Here is a 27,860-nt window from a genome sequence, read left to right as displayed (position 1 = left end):
ATTGTTTTTTCCTGAGTTAGTCCTGAATTGCTTCTGGTAATTCCTTTCTTAGACCAATTCAAATGGCCTAAATTTGACTAGTTCAGAACTGCATATACCACAGAAAATGTGCTGTGCCCTTTTTTAAAATAGGTGGATTGGACATTTCTGCCTGCAGTGAATATTTAGTGTACCTTTGTAGGTGAACGGAGATTGTAAAGTCCAGCTGATGTCAAGGGCCGCTACTAGAGATAAGCTTTTCCATTAGCATGGTTTGCTCAGGGAGATATCTGTGCACTGCTGTCAGTGTCAAGTTATTAGATTCACACAAACACACACCAACCACCACCACCCCCGCCAAAAAAAATCACAAAATGTAAAGCATGTCTCTGAAGAACAGTAAGTTTCCATGGAGCAGTACCTTTGTCACAATAAGATATTATGCCAGGTATCAAAAGCTAAATTGATAGCCAGAAAAAGAAATTCTGTTATGAAAAATTGAGCAGCCAGTGATTTAAAAAAGAACTATGTGCTTGGACTTCAATTAAATCTGTCATTAATTCTGTCAATATTGTTAAGATCTTTCACAGAAGAACAAGAGATGTTGATGAAATCTTTAAGGTAAGACATGTAATGCAACTGTCAGGGTAAATCAGAATTTGAATGTGGGACTATTTTGTTAATAGCAATCATTTGAATTTTATGTTTTTTAGTCTAGGTGTTGTCCCTATAATTATGTAATTGTTTAATCATAAAAGATGTCTATTACACAGTAGACATTCTAGAAGAGTCTTTCCTTAATATGTAAGAAAGACCTTCCAGACAGCTCACTTTTCCTATTTTTGCTCAGATCTCACTTGAATTACTCTTCCATTATGCAATTAAGAAACTACTGGTTCATTTATACAGCTAGCTAACTGTGCTATGCTTTTTAATAAGTAGTATTAATTTGTTACTGGTAAGTGCAATAAATATATTTTCTTGTAGCTTTTTAGTTGAATGTGTTTTATATTAGGATTTACTTTTTCATTGCACCAGTAAACGTTTTTAATTTGTGATTATTTTTAATAACTTTCTGCATCCTCACTCTTTTTTTTCAGTGGATCTCTCTAAAACTTCTGTTGTCCTCATATGGAAGACCTCTGAAAGATTATGAACTCTGGGCATTATGTCATGAGTGTTTGTGTGCTCTACAGACTTGCATAGATTATCCAGGTATAATCTTAAAAATAAATATTTTGCCTTGTTATTTATGTTCACCATGTTAATCTTTTCTTTATTCTGTTTGAAAGTATCTCAACTTTCATTTTGTGTACAGAACAAAAGAGACAATATTTCACTCTCTTAAATCACGACTTAGAAATTTTACTCAATTGAAGTTTTCTTCCATATATATAGAATACCTTCTTTTTCTTTATTCTGAATTTGATGGCTTTTGCAGCAGAAATTAATCTTTATGACTTCAAGCAGTGAAAAAAATTTGGGGATGGAGAAACTGTACTGTGAATTTTAAGAAAAGTACTTATGACTTGAAAGCAGGAGGAAATAAGTTTTGTGTATGTGTATATATATATATATGTATGTAAACCTAAAATCTCCTCTTTTGCCTGAATTTCTTTCTGACAAATGATTCCTGATGTATTTTTGACAATACAGGGCTTTGTCATTTTAAAGCATCCAAGGTCTTGTTATGACATTGCTCCTTCCACATCCCCCATGCTTCATTTTACAGAAGAATTATCAGAAGTAAACTTCTGAGAGAGGAACGGGGAACTGTCCTTTGACAAAATTGGAATATGTTGCTTGTAGCTCAGAAGAAGACCATTCTAAATTTCCATAGACATTCTGAATGTCTATGGAAACAGGGATGAGTTTGAAGTCTGTAACTGAATATAAACAATTGGATAGTAAGGTACAGAAAACTTAGTGCATCTCTTTGGATTTCAGCTTCAGTTATTTTATCTTTTATGATATAAGACTGTTTGAAAGGAAATTAGCCATAAATGAAGATTTCTGAGCACTTTGAGAAAAGTTACCCATAAAACTATGTATTTAATATACCTTGCAACAGCAGGATTATTTCAGCCTCATAACATGTTCCTAATGTTTGTGAAGATTTCAGATGACTGCACATAATGGCTCAGATTCTAATTTAATATGCATAGGTAGCCTCTGTTACTGCACTTACATCCACCCAGAATGCATGTCTTAAAAATACTAAAGAGTTGTCATCTGAACCTTACATAGCCTACAGAAGTAAACATAATGATACAAACCACCAAATGGAAGACACCTTACTTAAAATGCTATATTTGACAAATAAAGCTGCCTTGAAGTTCAATATTGTTTTCAGATTTAGAATGTTTCTGTGAGAGGGTTCTCTGCCTGTTCTGAGAGTAGTTGTGTGGAAGTTGTGGGAAGACTTACAGTGGTATTACTACTTTGGTGCCTACTTACACACATGAAGTTCTCTCGGCATTCCTTTGGAATAACTAATTAAAGGCGAACCTGATATATATTTTGAATATATATTGTTAAAATATCCTTTGTCTTGACAATGGTAGAATAAGACTGTTAACTGATGAGTCATAGTTAAATATATGAAAGGTGGAACAAGCTGGTGTATTTATTTATTAACTTAGCCTTTTCCTCCACTTTTATGCTGTTCTTCCACTTTTCCTCCTTGATTACACTTTTTTTGTTATCCTAAGCAGAAATTATCTGGCTAAGAAAACATAACCCAAAGCTAGCCTTTTCATGTGTTTTTCTAATTCAATTCTGCTACAAAAGTTGTTTGTAACCTCCATTGAGACTTTACTTATTTCCTCTCCTCTTATCAGAGGATGTTGCTTACATGTTGCTCATGGATGCTTTAGGGAGCCCAAGTGAGAATTCGTACATTGCACTGAACACCTTGAGATCTGGTTTGTGTGAACTTTGTGGCAGACTCAGGCCCAGAGGCATTAACTGCTGAGAAGCAAGGACAGTGAGCATGAAGCTGCCTCTGCAGAAATAACTAGCAAAGGTTCCCATTCAGGAAGGCTTTGCTTTTCAAGACACATGCTTCAGGTCCAGCTTAAATATTATTGAAGGTAGTAGACAAGCCTTTATTTATGTGTTTTGTATGAGTAACTAGAAAAGCAAAAGTAGTATTTCCTTTTTTTCTTACTTTATTTTTTTTCTCTGAGACCTCTTCAATTACTTATTTAATAATAAATTAATATTTGTTTTGCTCTTAGAACTATTTAATATTTTAAGTAATTAATCAATTTAATGCTTTAATCTCTTATTTAATGCAAGAATCTATTCTTCTAGTACTCTGTTTTTAATAAGAAGACAGTGTATTTGATGGTAGTCCACAAAGACAGGACTACACTGCTGACCAGTTGGCTTATTATATTGAAACATTAAATTACAGTATGCTTTGAAGTTATTAAATAGAGAGACACTGTTATCACAAGTTTTTCATCATCAGATTTATATAACGTGATCTCTTGACCTTAATATTAAGCTCCTGAAGGCATGACATCATTTAAAATAGTTTTAGAATTCCATTATTTCTTTTTTTATCCATGGAAAATTTCATGGCCTTGCACATACTGACCTCTGTAACGTTTCTTCAGTGAGAGAGTGTGTGTGATTATAACTGTGCAAAACAGTTCATATCCTGTCACACCTAGAGGAGTTTTGGATCTGGCCACGTATGTCTCAGCTTTCTCCAGATAATGACCCTCTATTTTTGTGGGGTTAGAGGAGGAAAGAAAGGAGAGATTTAAATGCTTAAGATAAATTATCTATGTTTTTTTGATACGTTATGAGAAGACTAGAGTACATCTACCTGTTATATTTCTTTTTTTATGTTTTGTTTCTTTCTTTACCTTTTCAGTGCTGGGTAAAAGAAAATAAACTTCCAGGTTTTGTCTTTGTTCTGCAGGAGTTGCTTTGGGTAATTACACATCTACTGTCTCTTTATTGGCCGGTATCTGTTCTAGCATAAGTGTTATTTAAAGCATCATTTATCGTAGGGTAATTGCTGACACTGCAAATTCTTTTTTAAATTATTTATTTTTATTAGTTTCAAATAGTTACAGGAACAGATACTTATTATGCCTTGCTCTTTTGTGATTTTTTTTGCAGTGGTCTTATGTTTGGACTCCGTGCTGATTGACTACCATGGAAATATCTTCTTTTCTGCTCCAAAAGGTGAAGGTAAACTAATACATTGCATGCTTGACTTTTATTTCTTTAGAGGGGGAGTGGAGAAGAAGGCAAATTCTTACCTTTTATTTCTGATTTCTTTTCTCATTTAGAATCTTGTGATGTGTTTTATTTAGCTCCTGAAATTGAAGAAGAGGATGTAGATACTGAGAAGGTAATGTGGTAGGTTATATAGGTTGCTTTTTATTTTATCAAAAGACACTTTTATCTTTCTGCTACTCTAGGAAGAAAGCTAAACTCTTCTAAAATTGTGTTAATATTTCTCATTTCTCCCAATATTTCTTGGTTATCTGTGGGGATTTTTTTAACATATTGATCTCCCATGAATTAGTTGCTTTTATAATTTTGCCTTTCAGAGTTCTTGGAATAAGTGCCAAAAATCTGTTATTCAATAGTTTTCCATAAGACTTAATTATTTTCAGCTTGTTAGCAGTAAGACAGACTTTGAAGTCATGTTTTCACATTCTGAAGTTCACACTAAGATCAGTATTTTAGACAGTCTAGGCTAAAGCCCAGACATTAATCACATTTAGAAGACTGGATAAAAATATCGTTATCAGTATGTTTTTACTATGGGAACGTTATGAATTATGTCTCTTACCAATACAGTTTTCCTAGAGCTTCTTGCTATAGATAAAAGCCATAAGGTGCTCTTAGACTGAAGATAATAAAAATGTCAAATAGCAGGTGAATGTGTCTCCACTGCAACTGCATCTGAATTGCAAACAGTGATCTTTGAAGTTAGGGAAACAGAATTATGTAACAAGAAAAGAGATTAGCTAATATGCACCTTGTGTCCCATGAATTCTTTGAAATTAGACATAATAATCATGATTCAGAAAAAAGGTTTTCATAAAAAATATACTAAAGACATTCAAATTTCTGTAACTAGAAAATGTTTGTATATCTTCCTTAAAGTGCTTTGATCCAACGTGCAGGTTTTTCAAAGGCTTCAGAAGCTTAAACTAACCCTGAAATACAATACAGCAGTTTCACCAGACAGTAGAAATTAATAATCCTAAAGTCTGTGTGCTTTGTTCATTTTCTTTAGAATATCTGAACTAATCTGTTTCCTTATTTTTCTACAACATTATATATAAAATAAGCTGATCCATTTTCTTGCTTTTTTCCTGATAATGGTATAACTTTCAGGTTATGAACATTTAGTTCAAATTAGGGTAGGGGAATGAAGACTCTGTAGTGCCAGCCACGATAAAAGTAAAAGAAAACTTGCTTTGAAGAATATGATGGACTGGATGGCAAGATTTTCCTAAATTAATAAATTTTGGGTAGTCTTGCAATCCTGAGCCTAAGGGGAAGAATTTTTTTTGTTTAATGGAGTTCCTTTCTCCTACTTCAGATGTTTTTGTAGCTATTAGTAGCTTTTGCTCAATAGTTCAAATAGTTCACAGATTATTTCCTTTATAGTGAACTGCCTTGTTACATTTTGTTGATTGCTGTTCACTTTGCTTGAAAGAGTACTAGAACACATTGTTTTGTGGGACCACATTATTTAATGCTGTGCTTAGGTTTCTGTCCACTGAACCTTTTTAATATCTTTCAGAGGCAACATGAAGTATAGTGCTTTAAATTTGTTAAAGTTGTATTTATAGTACGTTAACATAGGTAAACTAAGCATTAAGTGGACTAAATCTGACTCTGTCTTAAAACTGTAATTCTTCAAATGAAACAAGAAAGCTTGTGAAGAACAAGTACATTTCAAGGTCCCTTATTGAGGGAACTTCAGTTGGTTTAGCTGCAGGTAGCACAATAATTGCTAAAATAAATATGCAGTACCTCAGTCTTCTGACAGGTGTAATCTTCTCTGTAAAATATGAGTTCTACTGGCTAGCTTATAATTACTGTGTGCCACTTACTGGCTGAATTATCATGACCTTTTTTAAATAAATCATGATTGGCCTGGTTTTATGGTAGAACTCTGAGGCTTGCAGCAATCTTTATACATGAGAAAGGAATTCTTCAAAGTGGTTCTAAAATACTTTTTCCCTGAATGATTTCCCTAGACAAAGACGAAGTCTGTTATTCCAACAGTAGAAAATTATTGGCCCTGCATCAAATAGTTTTCAAAATGGGCTGGGATTTTCATCGACACCTCGAAAAGCCATGAATGTAATCTGTACTTTGAAAGCTTTAGTAATTTTTTTTTTTTTTTTGACAGGGAATGGGGAGGAATTTTTGGATAATTTACTGGAATTGTTTTTGAAGTGGAGGCTATTATTTTTGGCTGCTTATATCTTTCCTGTCTCTTACATTATACCAATAGGTCTGCATTTATGGTGTTGCTGCAGTTCTATGGATGGCTGCAAAATACAGTGTTCCACCAAGTCATAAACTAGTATTGCCAAGAAAATTAAAAAAACTACTTCTGGATATGGCAAGAAAAAACCCTGATGAAAGACCTTCTCTAGCTGCTGCAATTAAGGTTGCTAGATTTAAGCAATTTTATGTGAAGTCTAGTTGTGTCTAACTCTCATTTTAGTGATCTGAAAATCAAAATAATGATTTAGTATTTTTAGTAGGCTGGTATCTAATTAAATCATAACCATTCACTTTGGGATTTTATTTTTAAAGTTACCTCCTTAGGGACACAGAGGGGTGTGTTTTTAATTTATATTGAAATTGTCAGTAAGGTACTCTGAGTAGGTTCATAAGACTTTCTAAACTTAGATTACTTCTAATTGACTATTAATCTTGACTTTGTCCTTGTCCAAGAATACCTCGCTTGATTGAAAACTTATTTACTGACTGAAGATTACATTTTGTCTTTTTTTTAGACATGCAGTCATTATTTACTTGAACAAGGTATAGACAGCAAAAATATTTTGATCTTATTGAGTAAATCTGTCTTTGAGGTAAGAGTACCACCTTTCTTTAATTTTGTATATTTTTTCAATTAATTCTGTAAATATTTTCCAGTAAGATTTTGTGCCCTGCAAGTGTAGTTAGATTTGGTTTTGTTGTTGTTGGGGGTTTGTTGGGTTTGGGGTTTTTTTTTATTTATTTTCAGGTAGTCTGTAGGTGTTGCCTTTTCCTAGGTCTCGCTTTCAGAATGATCACTCCACAGATTGTGATGCTCTGACACCACAATCTGTATGGGTGAAGAACAGTGACTTAATTTCATAATGTGTCTTTTTATTTAGCACCCCTCTTATCAGAAGACAGTAATATGTAATTGTTGTGTTCTGTTTATGTTTCAAATGTGTGTATGTAATGCATGCAGCATTCAGTCAATCCATGGAACTGACTTTGTTCAAAACTTTGATTACCTTAAAGTTCTGATTTGAAACAGAGTGTTATCAAGATTTCTAAATAGTTCTACCAATCCTTAGAATTCTGTATGTAATTTATTTTAAAATTCCACCCTGGCATGACCAGGTTGTTGCTTTGCAACATTCTAGATCTATATGAGGCTTGGGGGTTTTTTTTGAAGTAACGTGCTGAGCAGAATTTAAACAGAGAATATGCTAATAAATTCAATTTGGGCTTCAATTTTTGTTAGGCTGTTAAAGAAGAAGTCTTGTCCCAAGATCAGCTTGCTTTTGAATTTAAAAATGAAAAACATGAAATGGAAATGGACTCTTCAGAGTCAAGTCTAGGTAAGCAGTCAGGCTCTGACATGTTTACTTTGTTTTAGTATTTTCTAGATCAGTACTCCATGTAAGATTTTTCTCAGTCTGATATACAATTGTTTTTCTATCTAAATTGATTGTTATTTACCTTGCATTTATAGTTTTCATATTGTTCATCTTTCTGTGTTTTTGTTTTTAGGATTTGTGCCTTTTACCAGTGAAAGTAAACTTGTAGCAGTTAAAGGACCAGTACCATGCCAGATTTCACTAAATTGTGAGAAAGCTAGATTACCTGTTGCATTCACCTCTCCTGCAACTCACTTTAAGCCTATTATTCTGCAACAAGATGCAAATATAACAAAGTTAGTATATCCTAAAGAAGAATAAGTTAAAATTTAGACTTCATTGTTAAATCTACTGGAATTGTCCTTAAAAAAATTCCTTTGTTCTTTTCCAGAGAGGTTCACGCACCAGTTTCTGAGCAATTCAAGAAAGAGAAAAGAAAAGAAAACCATATGGACCACAACAACCCAGGATATGTAGAAGACTCTAAATGCTGTGGTATTGAGTACACAGATGTTGTTGAAACTGCGCCTGAAACACCTGAGTGTGATTTACAAGTTCCAGGCCACTCATTCCAGTTATCCTCAGAAGAGCAAAAATCAGTCAATACGTTTACTTCTTCAGTTACATTACCATCACCATCAGATTCCTCACATATTCTACAAGGAAAAAGCATTTTATCTGAAGATCCTTCCAGCTCCTTAGCTTGTCCTACGTCTCCTAATTTTCTTCATATAAATAACATTATTCTCAAACAGGACTCAGAGAAAAGAGTGTTGACATTTGTACCGGTACATTTAGCTGTATCAGAGCAAATACAAAATAAGCCTCTTCGTTCAAGAATTGCTTATGATTGTTATCATAGTTTGCCAGTGTTACTTTCAAGTACTATTGCAAGTTATAAAATGAGCATGCAAACAGAAGATGCTTCCCTTGGTAATATGCAAAGTCATGAGAATACTGACACACAGAACAAGTTTGATAAAAGAAGCCCAGTTATTCAAACCAACTGCCAAGAAACTGAGTGTGCTACCAGTGTAGACAGTATTTTCACTGAACAAGAACACACACTATGTACCTCAGTGAATAAAGACAATTATAATTTCTTTGATGATAAAGTCCTACCCCATCAGAACAGAACAAGTGATGCTTTACTTCAGAAAGTGATTCATCTTATACAAGAGGAGTTTGCATTTGATGGCTATCTAGAGAATGGAGTTGAAGTTTTTGATATGGGTATATGCATTTTCTTCTGTATATTATTATAATTGATTTGTGAGAATATTGTTATTAATGTCTTTTTTCTCCCTCTTTTGTTTGTTTCTGTTCTTATTTTAAACAAGGTAACTTCATTTTAAACTTAAAGGAAATTAAGTTTGGTGTGTTCTCTGATAGAATTTGTGAGAAGTTTTGTGACCTATACTGGGATGAAAAATTACTAGAGAATCTCTATCAGGTAGTAAATGGAGAAAGATCTTCACACTTATGGTAGGTGTTTTTCAACTTTTTTGTTGTTGCAGTTGAATTTAATACTTTCATCCCTACTTTCTAGAAGCAGGAAAGGATATGCTGCTTCTCTTCAGGTATCCTTACTTGTTTTCTGTGAACTCTTAATTTCACATTTTATTAGATATTTCATGCCTTTCTCCATGGCAAATAGTGCTTAATGGTTCAGTCAAAAATATTTTCCACTACACTTATCTATAGTTCCTCTTAGGATAGCTTAATAATGGAAACCTAATTCTGATCAGTATTGGTTACAACCATTGATGGAGAGCTTCATAGTCTTGTTAAAAGGAGGCTGTTAATTTAGAAGTTAAATGTATTCTCCTTACTGTTCGGTTTGCTTAGTCTGATATTAGTTGTTTTATACATCCTTGTTTTCTATTCACATCCAAGAAAAAGGAAATTAACTTAGCTTCTCTAGAAATGTTTTGCTTAACTGGTGTAATTTTACTCAGCGTTCCTCCTGGCAGTCTTTTGTAAGTAGCCTGTTAAATGAGAAAACACCAGCTTAAGGAATTTCTCATTTTACCTATTTTATCTGCAGTGACATACCTATCTACCTGAAAAATAACAAAAAACATTCTTGTTTCATTGCAGCCTCCAAATGTAGAACACTTCTATAAAAGCTTCTTGCTGAAGACTGTTGTAATCACATTATGTCAAAGTTAATTTGGGGGTTTTTGGAACTACAAATTTCGAGTTTTGAGAAAGAAGCTCGGTGATATGGTTTAGAAAAATTTCAGTGTTGAAAGATAATCCTTACAGCAAGTTTCAGATATAATAGATCATGACCTCCAAGTACCAGACCTTGGCATGCTGGCCTATTTTCCATTTGGGTTGGGATTTTTAAGAAGATATTGAAAATTGGTTGGAGGTCAGGGCGTTAGTTCCCCAGAGTTGACTGTTATGGTAGGAGAAACTTGAGCTATTGCAGCTGAATTGCTGAAATGTATGAAGAGGTCATCATCTGTATGAACTTTCGTAACAAAGTGAAGATTTTGAAAGTGAGAGTGAAAAGGTCATCAGTTATTACCCAGTGAAAAATACAGGTCTAGCTTTTAGATCACATGCAAGACTTGTCTTAAAATATCTGAGACACTGCTTACTTAACATTACTTTGACAAAGACTATAGCAGTTTTTAATTGTTAGCTTCCTTGACTTAAAATTATGATTATTCTTACTAGGGATGACTTAGATTCAGACTGCTATCCAGAGGTTGAATGTTGAGTGAAAAGCCCACTACAGTAATTTGCAGTCTAAAGTTATGCCTGGAGTTATGCATTCTGTGTGTGTGTGCTCTGATACATCTGTTGGAATTCTGTCAAATGCTGTTAAAGACAATCTCTGTATCTTACTCAGTGGGCTTTAATATCCATTTAAATTTTTTCTTGTAAAATAATAACCAAAGCTGAACATGCAAACTTTAGGAAGTAGATAAATGCTATGAAGGCCTTCACGTACATGGTAAAGTCACTTGTAAAATTTCGTTGTACTGTGATGTAAATATAAAAGTATATGAAGCATTAATTTTTCTTAATCTTCTTGTTTTTCAGCATAACTGAATCAAGTGATGCAAAATGTGTCAATATATTCCAAGATGGGAACAAATCTGAAAGCTTTTTGGCAAGCAGTGACCAGACAGAGGGTGAGAAAGCACTTCATGTTTCTAGATCTTTATGGGTGCTGGGAATCTATCAATGGCACAAGCTCTGAGAGATCGACATTTTGGGTGTGTCTTCAGGAAAACACTTGCCTTAACACTTAGAGAGAGTATCACTGAATCTGAACATTATCAATGTCTTGAGGACATAAGTGTGTTTTATATGAAGCTTACATATGACCCAATGTCATTGAGTGGGATGTCATTTAGTTACTTCTGTTTACATGGATGTGTCTGTTGAAAACTCCCAAAATGATAACTGCTGTATGTGATTTTCCTGTGTTCTAGCAGATGTTCTAGTGGCATGCTTTAAAGTAGGGAGAAGAAGGGGGGGATAGTCATATTGGGTAAGCTCCACACAGCATAGCAAGCTTAGCTAGGCAGAGAGAAGAGCTTTAGAAAATGCTTATGACTCATTAGAGTTTACTGAAGAAGTTGACTGAAGGATGGCTGTGCAGTAGATCTGGTCCTTCAATGTTCACTTATCAGGATTAAAACAAAACTAGAGAGTATAACAAAAACAATAAAAATAAAATGCACTAAAATTAAAAAAAGTATTGTCAATATTATTTACAAATTCTGGTGAAGGGAATTGTATAGAAATCTAGAAATTGAATTGCTTTTAGATTTAAATGGGCATTTTTAATTATTTATCAAAAGGGTTTTCAGAACAGGTAAGAAAATGTTTATGTATCTCCTAGGAGTTCTTTCATTTCCCTATTCTGTACACTGAAGTGCCTTTTAAAGATAGATACCAATATCAACAGTGGGTCAAATGATTTGTTCCTCAAGGTAGTTTTGCCTTTTGATCACAAACTTGTTTACAGGACACCATATCAGGGCAGTCATTGAGGTTATATTAGAGGATTGTTTATTTATACTTCTTCAGTGTGGGTTTTACATTTCTCCTGACACACTTCGTGAATTGAAAGTTTATAAAATATCCATCTTTCATTACCTGAACTCAAAACTGAGCTGGGACTGGTGAATCTCAATACTATAACAAAACCCTTACTCTTTCTAGGCTTGGTGTATTGATGGACAGCTTGTATTTGGTTGCTGTTGTACCAATGTGAGGGGTTTTTTTCGAGAAAGTTCATCTGAGTTACAGTATTTGAATTTGGTTACTTCTCTGTTTTGAGAAAAGATAAACTGTGTGTTCTTTATGGAAGGGCTTATATACTTACATTGTTAATTTTTATAGTGAAACATAAATTTGTGATTTTTGTGTTTGGCTGCCATTGTTCTATGTTACAATTTTCTATTTTGGCTCAGAACGATTGCAAATGTAGAGCCAGACTTTACCATGGAGTATGTGATTTCTTTGCACCAGTAATTTAGGTTCATTTGACTCCAAGATGAGATATCTAAGCCCTGGAGGGTGCTGAAGTGAAAAGAGAGACTTTTGACAGGTATAAAAACTCCTGTCAGCACTGCACTGACTTTTGACTGTCACCTCAGTCCCTGAAGGTTGGTAGCAACTGTTAGAACTGCAAAGAAGTCCCGTCATAGCTCAAGGGATTGAGTCCTGTAGGAGTAGAAAGTTTAACATCTATGTCCCCATTGGCTGTATCAAGTGTTCTTGCCCTCTGTGTATGGAATAAAAGCTTCAAGACTTACGGATGGAAAAAAACCTTAAGAGCTAAGCATTTTACAAATGTGTGCATAGGTCTGAAATATTTTACCTGTTTTAAAGCTGCTCTGCTGTGCTTTGTTTAAATGCTTGTTGCATGGAAAATATTTTGTAATTTTCAAAAATACATTGTTTAACTATTGCTTAATAGTTCTGAAATGCCTTTAGCCTTTATCATTTTACAATGTGTAGTTGAGAAAAAGAAAGTACAGAGCCAAGATAAGCATTGAACACCACTGTTATAGTGCATAGATATTCATAAGTGTCTTGTATGGGTAGTGTTTAAGTTCAGCAAAGCATGAACCACAGCACATGACCATTATTTCTTTTTCCCCCATACACCTTCTTTAGGAAAAGAGGAAGCAAATCTTGATGTGAAGGCTGAGCCTCTGATAAATACATCATTAGTTGAAATGGATTTTGATGAGTCACCTTCAGACAATATCAAAAAAGAATTGAGACTGCAGAGTACTATCCCCATAGAGAAAGAGGGACGTCTACAGAGCAACAGCTGTTATATTGGTCCAGACATTGCAGAAGAAAATACAAGGCCAGAGGAAGAGGCCACGATAAAGATAGCTGGAAACAGCTACCTGGCATCTCCCAGTCTACCTGACTTTAATGGCTGTAGTCCTGGTTGGAGCAGTGCCTTTTATGGAGCTGAATGTTTTGATGCAGAAGTTCATAGTTACTTGAAAAACCTTGGAAAGCAGAAATCAAGTGAGTCACAAAATATAGATGCTAAAAAAGTGGTGAGTATATTGATTTTAAATCATTAAGATACCTCTTTACTTGCTGGTTAAAAGTATGATAATATTTGTTGTGTTATAGTGAGTCAAAACACCCTTTCTTCTTTTAAATACTGACTCTTAACTGGTTTAAAATCCTCAAGATTTGTCACATCTTAGCAATAAACCACAGTAGATGTAGTATTCCAAAATAAAGAGCACTGACACAAAAGTGTGATCACCAACCTACAACCCATCTTCTGTTCTTAAAGTTGACTGGGAAAGAACCATCTGCTGTATGCACCAACCCCATGGTGGTGATGTTATAGAAAAGACCTAAGAATGACTATGACTGGAGTACATCTCAGGCCCACAGTAGGTCATCGCTGTCATGGGCTCTGAGCCCTTTTCCTTTGTCACAGCTTCTCACCCTTTGCCAACAGAATGATGGTTATTTGCTCCCCTCTTCACTTGGAGATGGCTAAACATCATAATTATGATAATTAGTGCAGCCTTTAAAGTAGCTGGGGGAGCATGGGTAGGGCGGTGAGTCGTTTTAGATTAGCAGGGTCTTTCATTTCCTTAAAGATCATATTGATCACATTTACTTAATTTTTACATTTTGGCATCTACATTTGGCATCTAAATTTTGGCAAATTTGTAAAATTTTTTGTTAATATTTGAAGTTCAGAGCAACAGTTTGTCTTCACTCTACCTTTCCTTGTTTAAATCCTCTGTTAATGAGTTTTATTTTGGAAACCAGTTCTTTGATTAACAGAAGTCTAGTTTTCATTGTCTGTCTAGGATTAGATCAGCTACTTTTTTGCTCCAAGTCTCTGGCAGATTTTTAAAAAGTTGGCTATAAAGTTGAGATAATTCTTCTGCATTAGAAGAATTTTTACCAATTGGAATTTGCAATTTTTCCAAGTTAGCAAAGTCATTCTATCATTACTTTGTTTCCTAGACTAAGGGACGTTCTATAGAAATGTGTCCTGACAAATTAAGTGCACTTCAGAGGGAACAGAACAATTGGGTGTATAGCTTCATCAAAAGTTTTTATATTCTAGACCAACCTGAATTGGAAGATGTTGTGGAATAGAAAGGAAATTTGCTTCTGACTTCATTGCTACTTACCTCAAGTTTTTTAGAGTACAAACCACTTTTGTCCATCAGTTTCCACATGGCCACTCTTTCTGATTCCCTTTGTTTTCATAGTCTCTTAATCAATTTGGCTTTGCTTTAATTGACAAAGCAAAACCAGATCTTGAAGTAAAAGCAAGTAGCTTCCAATTAGAATGTGGATAATAGCTTTTCTGTGCTTTCCCTATTCTCTGTGTGACTCCTGTGCAGCAGTAGATCTTTTAAAAATCCACTGGGCTTTTGTGACTCTTGATGCTAATGAACTACGTTGTTAAACCTTTTGAGCTTTTCTGAAAAACAGTGACAGGTTTTTCTTAAACTCAAATTAATTTCTAGCAAGTCCATCCCATTAAAGCTAACCTATTTACCAGTCTGTTGTTTGATATGTTAGCCCTGAGCTGTGTGTTTTCTGATCACTCTGCTTGTGGGAGTTGTCTGCTGCATTCTGTGAACTTTCTCTATTTAAAATGCTGTTTCATGTAACTGGGTCACTGGTAGTCAGCTTAGGACCCAAGTGCAAAAGCCACCACTTTTATAAAGCACAACATACATTATGTTTATTGTTTCATAATGAATCAGAAACTGAACCCAAAATGGGTGGCCCATTTTCATCAGTTTGTAAAATAATGAAGCCTTTGATATGCAAACAATTATAAATGTTTACATTAAATCAGATATATTGTGAGAAGCCCAATATACTTTCATTTCTAACCATTGTTTAAGTTATATAATTCTATAGAAATTTAATTTTTTCAATTATGGGAAATGCATAAATGTAGAATATGAGAGCTGAATTTTGAAATTGATACGTCCTTTAGTTCTAGAGCAGCTCTCCTGTCTGCCTTCTGACCTGGTTGTATAATATACTTGTAATTATATTTGTTTGGAAACCATGGATTTCAGTCAGATATTCAGTTCTTGCTGCAAATATAGGTCAACTGTTTAGCAGCATTTCTGGGGCCCACACTAAATTCACAACCCATAACTTTTAATTCTGGATGATTTCTGATTGTAAGTTTTAAAAATGCTCTTGAAAACAACCAGATAAGTGCAATTATAACTAAAGGCATATTTATGTAAATGGATTCAGACAAACTTCCATGCAGTCTCATCATACACAAACCAGCTCCAGTTGTAAAACTGTGACATAACTAATACTTTTCTGGGGACAGGTAGTGCCTGCTAGAACTTGGCTGTAAGCACAGGTTTGAAAGGTAATTTTTCATGGTTAATACCATATTCTTGTCTGTTTGGATGTTCTTTTTTTTCATATAAAATAATTCTCTTCTAAAACTTCTGTTTCTTACTAAAACTGCCTTGCATTTACCATCCTGGTCTTTTTAAATAGGAACTAGAACAATTGCTAATGATGGAAACAAAAAATTACAGAAAGACTATAAAGTTTTACCAGAAACTATTGCAGAAAGAAAGAAGAAGCAAAGGTAAGATTATAGCAACTTGCCAGTAATAAAACGGGTATGTAGTACTTTTAAGGACTTGTTCTGTAAATCAGAATCATTGATGTTCTTATATTGTGTGTTTTAAATCTAAAGGTCCTGAAACTAAATCTATGTTGCCCAAATTGAGAGGACAGCTACAGGAAATGAAATCAAAAGTGCAGTTTCTTGAACTGGTAAAGAAATATGTTCAGGCAAGTCAGACTTTTATTTCACTTGTGCTTCATTTGTCATTTCGTTACTGCATCAGTATAGTTGGCAGCTCAAATCACTATATGAAATGTGAAATGTTTTGTATAACAGTGCCAAATTAAGTAGGATCTAAAAGAATTATTAAAATAAAGGTAAGTGCTACTAGTATTGTTTAAAAAGGAAAAAATAAATTGTGTGAAATGCAATTTGACTTTAAGTTGATTGCATTCTGTGTGGATTTTCCTCTTTATTTTCTTACATTTTATTTTATCATGGCATTGTTTCTTTGAGCAGATGATGTATGCAGAGCAGTGGGGTGTGGAATCCTGTGTGCTGCCTACGGTAATTCACAATGGGAAAACTGACGCCATGGACATGACACCTGTGGATGAATCATCGTTGCTTCTTTACTATAACACAGAGAAACACCAATGTAATAATCAAAATGGAGTGAGAGTTCTACAGGCTGGTACACCACTTGGTTTAATGGCTTATTTATATTCTAGGTATAGTATATTTTGCACCTGAATTGGGGGTGGGTTGAAGCATAGTTGTTAAATCAGGAAAAACTTGTCTCTGTGATAAATCCTACTTACTCAACACTGAATAAATTCTCCTCTCGTATCAAGTTTCTGTTATTTCTTTGAACACTTATTTACAAGAATGGGCAAGAAAATGGCAAAAGATTGGCTGGGTTGAATTAAAGCCCTAAGTATTGATAATAAATAAAAAACTAATAACTTCAGACTTTATCCTTTACTTATTTGAGGTTTTGCTCTGATAGTTGCCATGGAATCAAGGCTTTATGCTACTGCCAGCAGTACAATTCTTCAGATCATATAATTTGGTAATTATTATTAATAGGGTCTGAATGTGAAAATGTTTAGGTTCTGTTCCACAAGTGATTGTGCCAATAATCAGTCCTTGGCATTGATCAAGACACAGGCTTATCTCAGGGCTTAAATGGGGACAAAGCTGTCTTTCAACTAGGCTAAGGGAAGTGTTGTATTAAGGTACCTGAGCTGTAATGGTATGAAGGATGGAAATTGCCAGAGGCTCCATCAAACTTGCGCTGCTGTAGAGGGACCAAATTCCTCCCAGCTACTTATCCCAGCTCATCCTGACTCTGAGATGAAGTTACTTACCCTGAGTGCAGTTTTTCCTGGTATATTTCCATATATTTTGCACAAAGTGAAGAAAATACTTTGGAATCAGAGTTTTCACATTCATCAAACCCATCTTTCATGATGAGCTGTAAGCTAGCAGAGAAACAGGACAATTAACCTGTGTTAAGACCTTGAGAGTGTGTGTATTTAAAAAAAATACTCTCATTTTTAATGTTAATAAATATATTCTGTTGTTAAAGTAACCAGTCCTCTAATTAGAGCTACAGGGAATATTTTCTTGCTTAATGTATCTACTTTTTATGATGTTATTATAATAAAAAACGTTAAAGCAACATCAAGTGAGATGATAGAAAAAAGAAAATTAAATATGTTCTTTTATAATATTTAGATTGTAACTGTTGTTAATAATAGAAATGTCAAAGTGGTTATTCACAAAATTGAAAGTAGAGAAACTCTTTATAAAACAAATTATGCTTTCAGTGTTGGCAATCACAGTCTTTGATGTGTAAAAATTAATAATGAAAGATCCAAGTTTTATGAAGAACTTGAAAATTTAAAATGCCTATTGATATTTTGAGTATTTTTTGCTGTTGCTGTCCTCTAATGCAAAAAGACAATGTGTTCTGGCTTGTCTGATGTTTTTCTTGTGCTTTACAGAAATGCATTTTTAGAAGGTTATGTACAGCAGTTTCTCTACACATTTCGCTATTTCTGCACACAAGAAGAGTTTTTGCAGTTTCTTCTTGATAGAATCAGCAGCACTTTATCCAGGTACAGTAAATTCCCATGAAAAATATTATCAAAGCACAGTTGAGTTTCCACCAATAACAAATAGCTGTTTCTCAAAAGTCCTACTTATTTAAAATGAATTTTTATGTTTGTTTTTTTTAAGACTCTTGACAAGTGAGAGTGAAATTAGAGCAAGAGCTGCATTTGACAATATGCTTACTTCTATTTTCTTCTGAATTCCGAGTCTTACTTTTATCAGTTACTTAGTAATGGGTAGTAAGTAGAACCACAGCTTTGTTTCTATAGAGCCAGGGATTCTAGAAACATGAAATGTAGGAATTTAAGATAGTACAGTCAATACCAAATAATACTTGTGGGGTATTTCAACACTTATTTTTAAATTGCAATTGGATATCAATTTTGGTGTACTGAGTGCTTTTTTCTTCTCACCAGTGCAAGCCTGGATCCTTCCACATCACTTACCAAAATATGTAACCGCAGTTTCTACATCCTGCAGGCTTGGATTGAAGACTGCTATAGTGTAGACTTTGCAACAAATACTGGTCTTCTGTGTACCCTAAAAGAATTTATTTCTTCCAAGGTAAGTCAGAATTTCAGTAGTTCCTTTCAGAAAAAAAAAATTAAAATCAGTTTTGGTATATGTAAGGTTTTGATTACAACAAACTGTCCTAAGTACGATTAAAGTAAATAAAAGAAAAATAATGCTATCTTTGGCAGTCGTGTTCATTGTGTCTTCAGTGTTGTGGCTTGTTTATAATTTATGGGAAATTGAGTTCAGTATTCTGTTAACCTATCTGGCATTTCCAGGTTGCTTCATTAAATGGCTATGGTGAGAGATTGTTGTCATTGCTTGAGGATGCTTCTGCCAGGAAAAGTGGCAGTGCTGATCAGTGCTCCAGCATGGACAAATGTGAAGAGGAAGGTGAGGAGGGCAGAAAAACATTACATTCCCTATGTAAAAAGCTCTCAGAAGACGTTTCCAGAAAGGTATGTCTTTTTTTCAGATTGCAGTGTATGGAGCACATTTCCATATATTATGTTGTGACAAAAACAGAAGTGTCCAACTTAGAGTCCAGACCACGCATTCGCTAAAAATTATGTACGTGTGTTTTAAATTTTCTTTTGAAGATATCTAAGGCCCAAACGGTTTTGTAACTGTGAAAGTAATCTTAAGACTTAATTACTGTCAGCTATTTCACCAATAGTAAATCAGATAATCAAGATTTTGAGAGTTGAACTCTTCATTCTTGACACTAGCATGTGACATAGTTACTAAGAAACCTTTACCCTCTTGTCAAACATTAATGTTTTTTATTAGGCATAGGTCTTTGTAAGACTATAAATGCAGGAAAACATCAGGAGCTGAGAGGTTTCCTGCTAGAACTTCAAAGCTTGTAGCAAGAACTTGTGTGAACTTCTGTCTGTATTTACTATTTTATACAGTGTGCTAGAGTCCTAGAAGCCAGAATATACTGTAGGCTTTTCCTGAAAACAGATCTCTCTATGGACTGACCAAAATAACACGTGGAAGTCAAATGTATCAACAATGTGCAAATTGAATTTAGAATCAGCCTCCTGATAAAAGTACAGAATTCCATTGGGTATACTGTGGATTCAGCCAAAAAAGGGCAAGCAGTAAGAGAAACATAGACATTTCTTATTGTCACTACATCATAATGATACTGGAAGACAGAAGGGAAAAGAATGGAAAACCAAGTATTTCCTGCAAAGGAATGTTTGATTCTAAGCAAAATGGATACAAGAAATAATGAAAAGTAAAATATATAGAACTTTAGAATATAAAACATTTTATGACAACAAGCTTGAATACACAGTGGTTTGTTTTAAATGCTGATTGTTGATTGAGATCTGGCAACCTCCTGTTCAGACTCATCAACTGTGCATATTATATTAGCTTAAAATAGCAATGTTGAGTAAACCACTTAGTGTCTGGTCTAACCTTGAAGATTAGCTGAAGAGTTCTGCATCTGCAAAGGTGCTTCACTTAACAAAACATTCCTGAAAGTTACATCAAGGGGAGGCCTAGTGTTTGTTTTAGAGAAGTTGCATCCTTGCTTTTTTTTTTTTTTCTTACAGAACTTTTACTGGAAACTATCCAAAGGTGTGGGACCAATTGCACAATATCAGAGAGAGCGACTGCACACTAGTTCACCAGTTTCGCCAAAGCCATCCAATTTAACAGAACCATATCTCTTAACAGAGTACAGTGCACAACAGCTTTGTTGGCAGCTGACATTACTGCAGCAGGTACAGAGGTCTAGGTTTATTTGGAAATAATACCTGTCTTCTTACTTTGCACTCAGCTTTCTTTCTCCGTCATTTCCCAACTGTGTTTCAGGCTTATTTCATACTATTTTATAAGACTTTGAATTAAAATAATCCATTTTCCCCATGAAATCTCTACAGTAAAATTTAGAGTGACTAATGCTATTCTTAGGCTGTGATCCCTCTCAGAAATTTATGAAGGTGGGGTGGGAGGGGGACACAGTCTGTCATTTTTATCCCCAAGCATTTTAAAAGGATTGTTAGACCTAACAGCAGATATATCTTGCGCTTTTTCTTTAGGAAGTATTTCTTAAGTGTCATCCAGTACACTTTCTAAATTCAAGAGCACTTGGTGTTAAAGACAAATGTGTTGCTGTGCAAAAGTAAGTTGCTTAACTGCCCTTCTATTCTGTTGATGTACAATAATTTACCATGTTATGCTTTTAATACAGCCAGAAAGAGAGAAACATTTTAAATACTTAGTTTTGGGGTTTTTTTTACAGACGAGATAGCCTGTTTATATGTTTTTTTTTTTAATTTCAGGAGATTTTAGCCATGATGATGATGATGATATGTATGTACCTATCCACATACTTGTATGTGGAAGGTCACATTTGCAAGGTGATTTCTTTGAAATCTAAATCAGCTCAGCCCAAAATACTTCTAAAGACTTGTGTTGGGGTGTTGCTTCAAAGATTTCATTTTTTGTCGGGGAAAAAATGTAATGGATTCTGAAATAGGATCCTTGATCATGCATCTGTGTATGTATATAAAATCTCAAAAGACAGTTATGGTCTCATAGAACAGCTGAGGTTGAAAGACACCTCTCAAGATTGTGCATTTCAACCACCCTGCAAGGTCAACTAGACCAAGTTGCCCGGGATTGTGTGCAGTTGGAATGTGAATGGAGACTCTGCAGCTTCTCTGTGCAGTGTTCATTATGTACTGTTACATAAATGAGTTATCAGTATTCAAAGATAAGTAAGAATTTTCCTGTAGTTACTAGAGTGATTACCAACCTATTTAAATTGCTTGCTCAGCAGTAATTATTGTTTTCATCCAGCCATATGGACTTCATTATTTTTTATTATGGTCTACTTCTTTCATACACAGTGGATTCAGCTAGCTTCTAATTAGTACTTGTTAATTGCACTACCTGTAGTAGACTTTTGTGTCTAAAGATAGGGAATGAACTTCTAAAGCAACTCATCTTTTACAGATTATTCAATGCCAAGGCTCAATCAACTGGTTTATACAGATTTTGGGGTTCAGTCATGGGAAACAAAGCCTGTGATGCCACTAGGGATCAGGCTTGATTTCTTATGTGGCTGCAGCTTTTAGTGAGTTTGGATTCCTGGCTGTTACTTTGTGTCAGATTGGATGGTTTGTTTTATTCACTAAGGAGTGGTGAAGGTGTATTTATGTATAAAAATGTATACTGTATATGCTTATTTTTTTATCAGATCTAATTATCTTGTAATTATAAGGAAGAAAAAGTAACATGGCTTACTATGTACATTACAAAATATTATAAAAAGACTCCAAGCAATGCAAAATTATTATAAATGGTTAGAAGTTGGTCTCTTCACAATCAAGATTTTCTTTAAAAATCCAATATCAGCATGAATTCTTTTTGCTTTTTTTTTTTTCCCCCCATATTCTCCATAGGGCAGTTTCTACTGAGACAGTTTCACTTAAAGTCTGTAATCTGTTTCTGTCAAAGTGCATACAAGACCAGTATCTTCTGCAATTGTTAAGAAATGCAGACAGTATCAGCACCTGGGTTGCTGCTGAAATTGTAACATGTCACACAACTAAGGTTCGTCATTGTTTATTATTAACTTCTAAATGGTTATTTATTTTTTATTATATATGTGTTGTTATGCAACAGAGCTACAAGCAATACTCTGAAATACACCTGTGAGTGGGCACTTAACAATTTGTTTTGTTGTCACAAGGAAGGTCTTGGATGTTTTCTAGTAGCAGGTGTCAAAACCTAACAGAATGTAAGAAATGGGTTTTCTTAGGAGAATACATGTCAAACTTTATCAAGGACACCTGGGTTACAGAAAAGGAAAAACTTTGCGTTGCAGGGAATTGTTACTACAGTCAACAATTTCGATAAATTGAAAAAGAAAATGCATCTCTTCTTCCTTCTCATTTAATTTTATTATGTAGATTTACTATGTATATTTAGAATATATTTATGTATATATAGTATACTTTAATTTTTTTTTCAGCGGCAGGTGAGCTTGCTGTCAAAATTTCTTCTTATAGCAAAATGCTGCTACGAACAAAGAAATTTTGCCACTGCAATGCAAATCCTAGCAGGCTTGGAAAATCTTATTGTACGACAGTTACCAGTAAGTCTGGGACTCTGTTCTGTAACTACTTTGCTTAATATAATCTTGCTCCCATATGGACATTAATGTGAAAAACAAATTTTATTTTTTTTTATTGTAAGGCCTGGAAAATTTTACCTGCAAAAGTAGCTGAGATAATGGAGGAACTCAAAGCTGTTGAGGTATAGTATAAAGTCTTTAATGTAAAAATACTTCTTTGGGGTTGGAGAAGATGCAAGATCTGCTTAAATGGGTGCCTCTTCAGAATGAATACCACAATTATTACTTTGTATTATGAAGATTTTAACTTGCTTTAAGTCTTTTTTACTCTTCATTCAAGGGTTTACATAAATTTTAATCTCAGGATTTCTGTAACCTTTGTCCTGTGGGACTAAAAATCAAAGACATTTCAAAGGAAACTAAAACATTAGATACACTAGATATGCATTAGAAGAATTCTGTAGGAGCTTTGTGGCTGTAATCTGTTCTGAAAAGTCTTAAACGTTTATTTTATCACAGGCATTCTCTTAGTGACCTATAGAATTTTGAAACATGGAGTGAAGTTTTAAAATGCAATTTTGGCTGAAATTTAGAGCAATTAAGATTAAGAATTAAGTATCTTTTTATTAAAGTTACTTTCTTTATTTGTGTACTTTAAAAAGTTTACCACCAGATTAATTTATGGCATTGTCTTCAATGCCAAAAGTTAATGTTCAAGACAAATAAATAGGTGTTAAATACATGGAGAACCTATAAAGCTTTCACTGATACTTAATGTGAGATTAATCTGTGTGCATTTTGAAACTAGGTGTTTTTAAAAAGTGACAGCTTATGCTTGATGGAAGGAGACAGATTCAAAACTCTTCCAACAATTCCATCAGCCCATGTTTTAGCTATGCACGTCCAACAGCTTGAAACTGGAGGATTTACAATGACAAATGGAGCTCACAAGTGGACTAAACTTAGGTAATTATTTTAATTATGTGTAGATCACCTAACTTTTTTTATTAGAGTATTGTCTAATGGGATAATGAGAGCTAATGCAACATTTCACAAGTTCAGTCATTTGAACATCTAACTAAAAGTACCTATAATATAGAAGAAAATGCTCAGAGCTTTTGAAAGTTTGCTTTTTTGGTTTATGCTTTTGTTTTTATCATCACCACAAACTAATCTTTTTTACCATATTCTCTTATAAGAAATATTGCAAAAGTTGTGAGCCAAGTTCATGCGTTTCAAGAGAATCCTTATACATATACACCAGATTTCAAGCTGCAGTCTTACCTCAGACAAAGAATAACTCGTTTTAAAGATGCAGACATTTCTGCCTTGGCAGCTGACAACTGTGCCAACTTCCACCAGATACCAGCAGAAAAACATTCTCGAAAAATTCAGGACACACTGCGCAGGATGAAAGCAACATTTCAGTAATTATTTATGTTCCGTCTGTTCTATTCCAAGTCTTGACTGTAAAACTGGATTAAGTTGACTTCATCTACTGGACCAATTCCCAAGAAAATACTTAAGAGAAGTGACTTAAAATACCATCTCAAGTTGAAATTATTATATTTCTTAACATGGAATTATGAAATGCTGACTAATCAGATTTGAATCACTGGCACCATGATGGCAGATCAGAAGAATAAAAATAGACATAAAAGTAAAGAGAGAGTATAGGTGAAAAGGAGTATTATTTTTGTCACTGTTCTTTAGCATAAATAAATAATTAGCCTGAAAACAAGAATCTAAAAAATGCTGTAAAAATAAGTTAAAATTACACTTCTGTTGCAAAGTTGGACCAGGAGAGTTCAGAGTATAGTTCATTAAATGTTGAATATATTTTTATATAGACATAGTACAATTATATCCTGTCACAGCGTGCATTTAAGTCATGGACACAGATCCTCTGTTATTCATTGACTGTTGGTGTGTCTTGCTTTTATGTTGAGTATTATGAAAACTACTGACTTAAGTAATTGACTGTCTATTTCTTGAAGCATACTGAGGAAGGAGAAGAATGCTATCCTTCAACTTTTTTTTCTGTTTTTTTGGCTTTAATGTCATTAGACTAACCTATTTCCAAATGAAAGTAAGATCTGAATCCAAGTAATACCAGTTTGTTGCTCTGCTTCTGCACTCATGGCATTGTGAAGACAGTAAATGTGAAATTGTTTTTTTAATCTGTATTTGGCATAAGAGTCACTTTGCCAATTTGTGTACGTCTGTATGTGTGCACATTTGACTATGGCTTTTGCTTCTGAGGTTGCTTTTGTAGTTGCAGCACTCCAGCAGCATTTAATAGAAGATAACTGTGTGAAATTTGGATCTGCAACTTGTAAAACTTTGGTGCTAACCTAGTCATAGAGCTTGTAAGACCTTCTAAATGGCAATGAAATGGGTTGCTATTGCTAAAAAATTTGTTGAGCTACCCAGGTTTATGCAGAGCCTAAATGTTGAGGCTATAAAGTGGTTGCAAATACAAGTATTTCTACCAGAGGGAACAATGGTAGTGTTGAAAGAGAGGTAGGGAAGGGCAAAAAACAACAAAAAAAAACTCCAAAATAAGCACTGTCCTGAGAGTGATTTGCATAGAACTGTGTTTAAAAACTTAAAAGAAAATATTTTCAGAGATGGGCAGATATGAACTAAGTGTCTTGTCATGTGTTAGTGATGGAGAAGCATAACAATGTTAGAAATGGGAATGTGCACATGTCTAGTATTTTGCAAATTGTACTGTTGTATTTGACAGAAGTGCATGTGCACATGTTAAATTGTAGCTTTCTCAATGTTTAAGAGGAAAGCATCTCCTTTTCTCTTGTCAATAACAGCAATATATACATCACAGGCCTCTCTCATCTTTCTGAGTAAAAACAAGGTATGTCAATGCTTTCCATTAGATACCTCAGTTACTTTGCCATACTAATACAATAATACTGACTTTTGTCTCTTATTTGTTTAAATACTGGAGATCTCAGTCCTCAACAGGGTTTTCTTGCGTTTGTTCTACTTTTAATACGATTTATTTTGTTATTTATCATATGTAGGTTTAGTATGTCATTAATAACAGTGTTCTGACTTATCCTTAAGGAATTTAATTGTGTTGCTATTTCTCTAAAAATTGCCAAATGTGAAATCATTTAATCTTTATCTCCTATCTTTATATAATACAATTATTTAAGAATGTCAATTATAACCTTATTTCCAGACATATTTCATATATTTTATCTATGTGCATTTATTTTAAATAATTGTTTTTATTAGTAGTTTGGTTTTCTCTCAATTAAACATTACCATTCACTTAAAGCCACACCTTGCCTTTGAAAGACAGTGAAATTTTAAGTAGCATAAGCTTTACTAATGTAAAGAACTCCACAAAACTTGCATCACATGATCTTAATAAAAGCATTTTATATAGTTACCAGTCAGACTGTTGAAGTTGCTTTTGCGGATTTTCTTACCATTCACATTTTGCACTCATGAGAATTAATTCATATATTTCTTACAGTTTTTATCAAGATATAAAGCAACTACTATATCTACAAAATATTATGTTTATTCCATGATAATAACTGGTGCTATACAAGAATTTGAAAATCATCTCATATCTTCCGTATAACGCTTTGGTGTATCAGACCTTATATTGCTATTAATGCATAGTATTGAGTTATGGTACTACTTTGGGGTATTCCCATCCATCAGACATTTTAGATTTTGTATTTAGGCACCACCCCACAACAACAACAGCAACAAATATAAATAGCTATTGGGGAAAAAAAAAATCACTCCTTTACAAGGAAACTCATTTATTTTTGTCCATGAACACTGGTGTATGCACATCTTGTATGACACAGATTTCAGAATGAAGTTACGTCTAGCATATAACTGTACTGCTTTTTTATGACTAACAAATAGTAAAGGTTGGACTAAAGTTTTCTCTCTTTGTAGGTAATGTCCTTTTAAAAGAAAAAAACAACAAAACACGTCAAAGAATAAGTTCAGTTCTACCTAATTGGCAAAATATTATTGGCATCAAGTAATTGTATTGCATAAATTGTATGCAGTCTGGCCCCATGCTTCCATTCCAATACCAAACTAGAATTTTGGGGGGAAAAAATGGAATTTTTTCTTTAAGCCAGAATTGCCACCAGCTATCTTAGCTCTTCTTCATTTTTTCCACATTTCCCTGATCTTGTTTTTGTGCTTATTTTTCGAACAGTGACTCATGGAGTTCTGAAATGAAGTCTGCTCCTTGGGAATCTTCCCAGTTGTTCTGTGTATTGGTGCTCTTTGTGTGTCCCTTTGCAGGTGTCTGTTCCCAGGATCCCTTGGGGTTTAAGGCCTCCTGCCAGAGAGCTGGGAAGTGTGTCCTAGTTATACTAGCTCCATTTGAAATCAGGTTTCCAGCTCTAACACCTCCAGAAGCCTGCCAGGAAACAGGGGTGAATTAATTTGGATCCTATTAATTATTCTGTTGAATCCTAAACAAAGAAGCTGGGAAATCAACTTGGATTCATGATTCTGACAAATTTCTTTCTGTGGAAAACTTCCAACCACTTCTAGACTTTGCTTTATGTATTGGATTGGTTTCATAAGCATTGCTGAGACTCATCACTTCTGTGAGTACTGTATGTGATTTGCAAAGATTTAATACTTGAGGAAATCTGTTTGTATATTAAAAAAATAAATAAATAAGCTACAGTTGGAAAGCAGGAGAAGCCAACAATTTTTCAGTGTTAAACATGTGGTTGACTGTTTCAATCCTTGATATTCTGATGAGGGAAAGAGTGCAGATAGACTGGTTTTCTCCCTCATAAATACAACCCAAAGCATAACCTTGTTTAAATTCCACATTGTGTTCTGTTTAGAGCTAGCTTTTCCTTTTTTTTTTTTTCCCTGAAAGTCTTCTTTTCTCAGAACATGCTTTATAAATAATTATTTTTAAATGATGTTGAGCTTTGAAGGACCCTCAAAGCATTGGAAATTCAGACTTGAACAATATTTGAAAACTAAAGTCCTGTAAATCAAGCTTAATTGAGTGGTCATCTTTGGGATTTGCCTTATTAACAGATATTCTTCACCTATAAATGTTTTTGCCTTCATTAAGTTTACTATAAATGCAAGAAATTTTCAGACAGTCGTTTTAACACTGCCTCCCACTACAATTTGCATTATAAAAGTGGTTTGGGGT

At 34.2% G+C, this 27,860-nt stretch overlaps 1 protein-coding gene across 5 annotated transcripts in view; it reads left to right on the top strand.

Moving 5' to 3' along the window:
• KNDC1 (kinase non-catalytic C-lobe domain containing 1) overlaps positions 1–26,554 on the top strand; it is a 61,329-nt gene extending 34,775 nt beyond the window's left edge. The window contains exons 7-30 of one of the 5 annotated variants that reach the window (XM_064662988.1): positions 1,080–1,194; positions 4,117–4,182; positions 4,290–4,351; positions 6,482–6,640; positions 6,993–7,070; positions 7,718–7,814; positions 7,987–8,149; positions 8,245–9,086; positions 9,194–9,338; positions 10,911–11,002; positions 13,002–13,402; positions 15,867–15,960; positions 16,072–16,169; positions 16,462–16,673; positions 17,952–18,065; positions 18,477–18,624; positions 18,852–19,031; positions 20,142–20,312; positions 20,631–20,713; positions 21,999–22,149; positions 22,571–22,693; positions 22,795–22,854; positions 23,481–23,638; positions 23,872–26,554. In XM_064662988.1, the coding sequence (XP_064519058.1) occupies positions 1,080–1,194; positions 4,117–4,182; positions 4,290–4,351; positions 6,482–6,640; positions 6,993–7,070; positions 7,718–7,814; positions 7,987–8,149; positions 8,245–9,086; positions 9,194–9,338; positions 10,911–11,002; positions 13,002–13,402; positions 15,867–15,960; positions 16,072–16,169; positions 16,462–16,673; positions 17,952–18,065; positions 18,477–18,624; positions 18,852–19,031; positions 20,142–20,312; positions 20,631–20,713; positions 21,999–22,149; positions 22,571–22,693; positions 22,795–22,854; positions 23,481–23,638; positions 23,872–24,103 (4,044 nt within the window). In that variant the 3' untranslated portion in view covers positions 24,104–26,554. Of the gene's footprint in view, positions 1–1,079; positions 1,195–4,116; positions 4,189–4,289; positions 4,360–6,481; positions 6,641–6,992; positions 7,071–7,717; positions 7,815–7,986; positions 8,150–8,244; positions 9,087–9,193; positions 9,339–10,910; positions 11,003–13,001; positions 13,403–15,866; positions 15,961–16,071; positions 16,170–16,461; positions 16,674–17,951; positions 18,066–18,476; positions 18,625–18,851; positions 19,032–20,141; positions 20,313–20,630; positions 20,714–21,998; positions 22,150–22,570; positions 22,694–22,794; positions 22,855–23,480; positions 23,639–23,871 lie in introns of those variants that run through there. The other 4 variants (XM_064662986.1, XM_064662989.1, XR_010432312.1 and 1 more) reach the window with 4 other exon arrangements.
• Positions 26,555–27,860: the final 1,306 nt, after the last annotated feature.

Source organism: Pseudopipra pipra, chromosome 8, assembly GCF_036250125.1.
Source record: "Pseudopipra pipra isolate bDixPip1 chromosome 8, bDixPip1.hap1, whole genome shotgun sequence".
Lineage (NCBI taxonomy): Eukaryota > Metazoa > Chordata > Aves > Passeriformes > Pipridae > Pseudopipra > Pseudopipra pipra.
Note: the sequence above shows the minus strand (reverse complement) of the source record. Positions and strands in the feature narration are given on the sequence as shown.